Below are 8,456 nucleotides of genomic sequence, written 5' to 3' on the forward strand. Positions count from 1 at the left end.
TGTCATCGGTGTCCTCGACTTTGCACGACTGCATGCCGACATTCACCCTTCCCTAAGGACCTCCTTGTCTGATAGGGCTGCTGATACATGATTGATAAGGATCTTCGGCCCTATCTTTTGCGGGGTTTTGCCCGAAAGTCCCTGCTTCTTGAACTTATCGCTCCTCAGCCTCGGAGGGGGTTTTCGTCTCAAAGACGACTCCCTCCTTCATCATGCGTAATGCGCAAGCCCGGACCCTTCCGAATGTACCGCCAATACTTTGTCCTTAACCTCGTCGGCAAAAAGCTTCTTGTCGAGTGACCTCACAATCACCGCGACACCCTTCTGCTTCGAGGCAGCCTAATTACTAGGCTTAGCCGTCTTTTCAGTGCCCTTTTGTACGGGGCGGCTAGGTTTGGGAGCCTTAGTCTCGGTCGGTTTACCCGACTTCTCCGACTCGTGAGTCCTCTCCACTACCCTTTCAACCAGGCTTTTCGCTCATTCCCAGCCTGGTACGGGGAGTACCACTAAACAGTCGTCCTATTGCCTCGCCTTCACCTTCGTGCTTGATCTAGCACACCACTGTTCACACGGCGAGTCTTTGGTTTCGCACCCATGGATTTTGGACCCAGTGGGTCCTCTTCACCCGTGGGCTGAACCTCCACAGTTTTGGGTTTCTCAGCCTTCGGCTTCGATGCAGCGTCGGACTCGCTGTCGGAAAGACTACCCTTCGCTGACCGGTAATACTGCCAGACACCACACACCGGCGTATGGATGCCTCACTCCCCGCTGAGCAGTCGCTGAATGACGATCGGACGAGGGCCTGCTCTTGCAGCACCATCCCTGCCGGCTCTGACCTTTCCGAAGGGGTTAAAGCAGTAACCTTCTCAATTTCTTTAATCATTTCCATTGCTTTTATCGCTCCCAACACTACAAGGTGACAACCAAGGGGGAAACAAGGAGGATTTCACGTGCGGCTCCTTACAATGTCTGGCAAATCTACACGTCAAACCAACACAGCCAAGCCATGATGGAATGAGGTACTCTCTGGGGTCTCCCCTCCATCAGATGGATTGGTGCCAGGAAGTCATGCGGTGCCTGAGGGTTAACGAGGCAAGTAGCTCCCAAGTTCGGGCCTATGTACATCCTTAAGCGTTCAATGCAAGGACTACACAACGAACAGGGCGATCCACTGCACAGCCCCTTAACCCAGCATGTGGGCTGTACCGAACTGCCAATTGGCGGGGCAGGAATCTAAACTAAATTTCTGGGGCTCCCCCGCCTCCAGAGTATCAGTATAAGCTCTTCGATCGCCATCAACTACTCCGGAGCACCCCTCGCTGGGTGACATCCGTTTTGCCGTATTCTCTCTATTACTGGTCATCCTTCAACTTTTTCAGACTGCACATCCGATCAACACAGGGCTCTGACTTCCACTATGCATCACGTCGTGACCCCCTAATGGATCAGGGTACTCCCAACTCGGTGAACCCGCCTGATGGGCACCTCTTGCCAGGACACTTAGTTCGCCTTAAACAAGGTAAGGTCCCTAAGGGGACAAGGAGGTAGAGCTCGAGCTAGTTGATACCGGTGTATATGATGAGTGTTTTCACATCCACTATCATGAAAGACCTTTTGAAAGATCTGCGAAAGCCAAAATCTACTTGCAAGATTCTGTTGCCATGTGTATTAATGACGTTAGAGTTTGCAGCATATAATTTCATTGGACCAGGATTCAGCTTTGTTTTAATGAGATCTCAAGGTAATACTGATATTACTGAACTGAGTTTACCAAAAACTTTATTTTGCTTATTTTATCAAGAATGTACAGACAGTATTCCTTCTGGAATGAATGCTGTTGCTTCCCGTCTGCGCTAAGGACAGCTTATTTAGTTTCCCTGGTTTTGTATAAGTGCGACCATCTTTATATTTGTTTGCTTTGATACCATGATTGAAGCATATACCATTCTTTAGTGCAAATGTTCGGCTGCAAAATTGGGATCTTTCTCGTAGTCTGGTTGTTGGTGTGTGATCACGACTTCTTCTGGTACTGGTAATCTCTTTTATTAAGACTTGCAAAGCTTGTATGGCTTTTTCTAATTTGTCTAATCGTTGGTCATTAGAAAGTTTACTTGTAACTGCTACTGCAGCGTAATTTTGACCACTGGCAGTCATTACACTTTGTGTTGGATTGATTTCAAGTAACCTATCAGCTAAGGTTGCTGCTACAGTGAGACCGGTTTCTACGTTAGCAGATGAGACCAAGCGAACGAAGTGAGTGTTGGATGGGAGACGCTTTAGACAAAGTGAACGTTGGACATCTGTTACTTTATTATCAGCTAAATCTTGCATTCTCCGTAACAGTTGCGAAGGATTGCTGTCTCCAAGATCGATATCGTCCAGTAAAATTTGTAGTTGATGTTCTTGAGTTGTACTTAGACGACTCGTTAGACTTTCTTCGAACGTTTTATATTTGTAAGTTTCAGGAGTTTGTTGTTACTATATCAGACACATGCTGCAGTAATTCGGGATCAATATAAGAAATTACTGTTCAATATTTGTTATTGTCTTCAATAATCTTACGATGCAATGCTGCGTCAACTTGGATGAACCAAAGCGTTGGACGTTGCTTCCAAAATTGCTGTAGCTTAAACTTTACAGATGCTACCTCATTTTCATCGGCATTAACCTGTGTAGCATTACTTATTGCAGCCTGCTGGTCGTTATTCACCTTGAATGCACCTTCTGTATTATTTGCTGTACTAGAAATATTGTTATTTTGAGTGTTAGTTGTCTATTGCCTTGTTCTGACTGACGAATGTTCAACTCTCGTCATGTGTAAGGGTATTTTTTTGCAAGGTTCGGGATCACCAATATAGTCTTTAGGGATAAACTATTACTATTAAATACGATATTTTTTTATAATAATTTTTTGTTGGCTGTTTAATTTACTACTGTTAATAGAATCTATGGTCAATAGTATCAATCGCTGACAGTGGTACCTCTAGCGCCTCTCGCGATTGACAGCAGGGTATGAAATGTCGAGCGCGAGCGACACCTAAGTTTACCCCACGTAAGTTTTTAAATTTTTTAAATTACCAAAATCGACATTACCGACATACTAGGCGACATACATTTTACTGAAACGACAACAGATGATGCGACGGCGGTTGCGATTATCGGAGGAATTCCCCAGNCAAGGCGAATTCCAGTTTGAAACTCTGCGGCTCGTTGCGCTAACGGTGACATTGATTGATGTTTTATATTTTTCCTGAATTTCTTGTATGGTTCTCTATTCATTTTATAATGTCTATGTATTTAACGTCAATATAAATAGTAATACACTGACGCAGTTTTTTACAGAAGTATTTTTAAATGTACCTAAGTAGGAGAGGGTGATTGTTAGTGGACAATGGAATATCCTAATGAAAATTCAGTATACAGATATTAAACTACAATATATTTAACAGAATATATAATAACCACAACAAAAAAAATGTTAAGGAAAGACATTTATTGAATAAAAAGGGTAGATACAAGTTCAAGTTATAGCTTAATTGTTACAACCCGTACACACCTTCATACAAGATTGTACAAGATGGAAGATAAAATCGATATGATCGACGAACAACATATTCAGTAGATACTACATGATTATGGTTACGATAGTACACGCACAAATGTCGACTCAGATACACAAGAAGATAAGAATGTAATATCCAACACGCCTCTTTTACATCTTCACTTACATTATTATGAATATTATTTATTTTTTAATTTTTGCTATGAATTACATTCTACATTAATTGCTACATAATTGTAGCATTTTTTTCAGGAACTTATCTTTACATAGCTTTACTTAGTGAGTATGTCGGGGTCATTGTTTGCAGATTCGATTTTAATTAAGTCAATGATTCCTCTTTCGAAGTTTTCGCTAACTTAACGATATTAAACTTTTTTCTGCTTAGCATTTTGAGTAAAATTACCGAACTTAGCGATAGTTAAAGCTCCGGCATTATCTTCAATTATCAATTTTTACATTAAAGGTCTCTGGTAGCATTTCAAGTCTCGTCATAATAATTTTGATATCTACCTAGATAATTCACACCGAATAATTTGGCAAAGAGATTTCTGTACAAAATTGTCTGAACTTTCAAATTTGTTTTCATCGGTGTGTTATTAAGTTTTACGTTTTCCAAATCATATTTTTGAAGTGAACACTTCTTTAGGCGCGTTAATCGATTTGTGGTATGGGGGTACACGTATGGATTCGCGTCACTGTCGTGCTTTGGCACCAAGGCGCACGCGCAGCGGCTGAATACACGTATACCCCAACACATTGGCCGTGCTCATTACTGAGATTTTCCACTCAAAGTAATGTAATATTTATAGAGACTTTACGTTTTCTATAATTTTACAGTATACAGCCGTCTAGAAACCTGGCCTTGTTTGCCACCATGTTTGTTGGGTTGCCTACATACATGTGACAATGCACCATCCTAAGGCTGTTGTAGTTTCGGACAAACCCAACACAATTGGCTTGTCGACCGTATCTAGTCTTTATGTGATCACTTCCAAATCGCAGCTTCGTGCGCACAGCTTTATGGATAACTTCTAGTCGTTCTCGTAGTTCGCCCACGTATTCGTCTATAGGTACTGGAGAGTCTCCAAGACGACCAAAATCATGTCCGTAGGTAACCTGGATTCTTAGATTGGTCCCCAGAGTAGCGTTAAATCGTTTAACCATTCCGTCAGACTGTGAATGTAAGAACGTAGTCCTTGTTTTGGTTGGATTCCAATTCCAATAGTACTTCATATCGACTAATCCAGTCATTGACAAGCTTCTCAGCTTCCTGGTTCGATATTGGTCCTTTACTGGCGGCGCATGTCGGACATTTTCCTGCACCAGTCTTCCTCATCGCTTCTACTTCATGACCAATAACATCTCTCGCGTACTTTCCCTAGAATTTTCGTAAGGTCAAAATGTCCTTCTGCTTCTAAGACTTCTGAAATTTTTTTTTTCGGAAGTACTACTTAGAGTTTGTTTCTGGTTGCATCTGGACTTTCCCACATTCTTTTCAAAACGCCGTGGTCCAAGTTAAGGGAAGTCCACTGCGCTCAATAAGTTTTCGTTGTTTGTAATTAGCTGGCTTACATCTACCCACAATCGTCTTGAGGTTCCGGCTTCTTTCTTTCTTACGTTACCGTGTTGTTTGCCTGGGCGATGCTCAATGTCAAACTCATATTCTTTATGTCGTTGCAACCATTATGCAAACTGTCCTTCTGGATTCTTAAATTACAGTAGCCACTTCAGGGAGGCATGATCCGTTCTTAAAAGGAACTTCCGTCTATACAGGTACTTGTGGAAATGTTCGATGGTTTTAACCATAGTTTGTAGCTCTCGACGGGTGACACAATAATTTCGTTCTGGTTTCAACAGTGTGTTACTAAAATACCCGATGACATATTCCTTTCCATCTTGAACTAGGGATAACATACCACCAACTCCCACATTACTAGCGTCGGCTGAAGGTTTCACTGAACTGTGGGTACCTCAATACTGGGGCTCTAGAGAGTGTTATCTTCAGATGTTCAAATCCCTTTTGGCATTTGGGTGTCCAATGGAGCGAAACTCCATCTTCTCTAAGTCTCTGTAGTTGTCAGACTAAATTGGCAAATTCTCGTATCTTCGGTAGTAGAAGCAAAGTCCCAGAAAACTTCTTAACGGCATCCGGTTTGTAGGGGTCGATCATTATTCCTTCTGATGTTATGACATGGCCTGACTTCTCTTCTAAACAGGACGCATTTCTAGGTTCTTAGCTTCAATCTTGCGGCTGACAATTTCTGGAAGGGTTCAGTCACGTTTTGGAGGTGGTCGTCGAAACTTCTTCCTAGTATCATTATGTCGTCTAGGAAAACTAAACAGATTTTCTAGTTTAATCCTTGTAATACAATGTCCATAAGTTTTTCGAATGTAGCCGGTGCATTGTACAATCCAATCAGATTGAACTGCCATAGACTATTTCCAATTGTAAAGGCAGTCTTCTCCTTATCCTGCGGTTGCATATCCACTTGCCAGTATTCACTTTTCAAATCAACAGTAGAGAACCATTTAGCTCCATCTAAACTATCTAGTTTGTCGTCGATTCGGGACAATGGGTAACTGTCCTCCAGCGTTACGTCATTCAACTTCTTGTAGTTCATACAAAATATCGTGGTAATGGTATTTATTACTGCATTTATACTTTGTTATTAAATTTCTTAATACTATTTTTGTTTTTTCTTTTCAATTTCCACACAACAAAAAAAAATTAAAATTTAGTGTAATTTTGAAATGCGCGCCTTAAGTTACGCTTCATAGTCATATGTATAGATGGCAGCGAATATTCGAAGTTTTCTTTTCCAGTACCATTTATATATATATATTCCAAGTATCGTCTACTAATGTAGGGTAAACTTAGATGTCACTAGTATCGTCAAAATTTCGCGAGTTTCTATTTCTAGTCTAGGAGCAGGACAGCCATAATGTTGGGCAAGCATGCTTTCTCTCTTGTCTATGATGGTCAGGGTGTGCGCATGCAATAGGTATGTGCGGTAACTGTTAGGAATTAGGAGTCACGTGGTAATGAAATAAACCAAAACACAGCTGTTGAAACATGTCGAAATTAGGTTAATTTGCTTCGTTGATTTGTTAAGTTTATATTTTGTGTTTTTTGATAATGAATGAATAGAAGTCATTTTATGTTGAACTATTCTCAATGTAAGCATTATTTTAAGTCAATGATCAATCAATTCTTATTATAAAGGATGGTGCTGCGACAGTAGTATTTAAACTGTGTTTGTGGTATACTTGGATTTTTTAGTGTAAATTTCGTATTTGGTGTAAATTCGTAATAATGGTTCAAGTTTTAAGCAAATTGGCCACTACTAAGGTATCCTGTATAGAATATGTGCACCCTTGGACAAATAGTTGTCTTGAAGCTTCCTGTGGGGTGTATTTATATTCAATAATGAGTTCTTTCAAAATTTATTTAACAGTTTATATGGTATGTTTTATATACTTAAATAGAAGTTTATATCAATTTGTTATTTTTATTTTAAGCTGGGTTTAGTTTTGGGAGGTAAAGTACCATCACTGAAGCGACTACAAAAAACATTTAAATCTATTCTTCAATCAACTGCTTTTTTAAGTGGAACAGCTTTGGGGTATTCACTCTTCTTATGCTCTTTAAGGTTTGATGAGATTTAATGAGCTAACTGTTGTGCATGTGTTATAAATCACTAAATTTTAGGAAAATATTTGGAGGATACAACATTTTAACTGTATCAGCTTTTCCTGCATTCCTTTCAAGTGTGTTCGCAATACAAATTGAGAAACCTCACAGACGATTGCTTCTCAGTTTGTATGTTAGTAATGTTGCAACTGAAACATTGTGGAATATGGCCTCTGCAAGAAATTTAGTTAAATCAATTAAATATGGGGAGGTTGCAATTTTTAGTCTTGCAATGTGTATTCTACTAATGTATTTTAAAGGTGGTCATCACAAAAAGTTAGAGGATGGTGGTCAACCTGATAGAATTTTCAGCATTTTAGGGTAAGAGAATATTTTCTGTGATACTCTTTTTATCAATTGATTTTATGTAAGAAAATATATGAAGAGAGAAACAATTTCAGACCATACATTTTTTGTTAATGATTGAAAACAATTTATTAATTTTTTGTGGCTATAAAACGCCTTTATCAAGGTAAACTAATAATTGATGATAAATATTCTGTAAACTTAGCATTGGCAATTGTGAAAAAGCTTTAGAAAAAAACGTCTATCGATGATTATATTGTCGTTATCTTATCTTTGAAATTAATTGAGGTATAGGTGGTATGTAAACGCAATATTTATGAAAGCAAAGCACTTCTCAGCCCATCATTATTGTTTTTATAACTTTTAAGGATTCAATGTAGGACAATTTGACATTCCATGAAAACGTTTTCTTATAAATAAAAGCCTTAACACTACACGGTTTGATTTTATTTAATTGTAAGTTGTACTTTTGGCGAAAATATACTTCTTGCATCATTGGTATTTGTGGTAATGTTAATTATAAAAATGCATTTAATATAGTTGGGACAACTAAATCAGAATATTTAGAAATTATCCTTTGTATTATCTTCCCCAATACTATATTAAGATTTTTTCAATTAAAAGCAACTAGAAAGGGGTGAAATGTTCTATATTGATTATATAATCACCACAGACGTTTCGCCTTTCGATATAAGACTTTATCAAGGTAGATTACTTAGTTAATAAATCATATTAGACGGAGACATTGGAATTTTCCTGTATAATCACCAGAGAAATTACTTATTTGTTAGACACTTAGATGAAAAACTACACCAATTCTCAGTCACAAATTAAAAATAACAACAGGAAACTTAAAATAATAAATCAAGACTATTATTAATATTTATTATTTTAAAA

The 8,456-nt window shown here is 38.7% G+C and overlaps 1 protein-coding gene across 1 annotated transcript in view; it reads left to right on the plus strand.

Annotated features, from left to right (window-relative positions):
* The first annotated feature begins 6,587 nt into the window (after window positions 1-6,587).
* The window catches only part of LOC108742482 (transmembrane protein 135), a 6,642-nt gene continuing 4,773 nt past the window's right edge, over window positions 6,588-8,456 (plus strand). Inside the window, exons 1-3 of the mRNA XM_018477714.2 lie at window positions 6,588-7,025; window positions 7,082-7,212; window positions 7,272-7,574. Of these exons, the coding sequence (XP_018333216.1) occupies window positions 6,876-7,025; window positions 7,082-7,212; window positions 7,272-7,574 (584 nt within the window). The 5' untranslated portion in view covers window positions 6,588-6,875. The remainder of the gene's footprint in view (window positions 7,026-7,081; window positions 7,213-7,271; window positions 7,575-8,456) is intronic.

This window comes from Agrilus planipennis, unplaced genomic scaffold (genome assembly GCF_000699045.2).
Source record: "Agrilus planipennis isolate EAB-ADULT unplaced genomic scaffold, Apla_2.0 scaffold336, whole genome shotgun sequence".
NCBI classification, from domain to species: Eukaryota; Metazoa; Arthropoda; class Insecta; order Coleoptera; family Buprestidae; genus Agrilus; species Agrilus planipennis.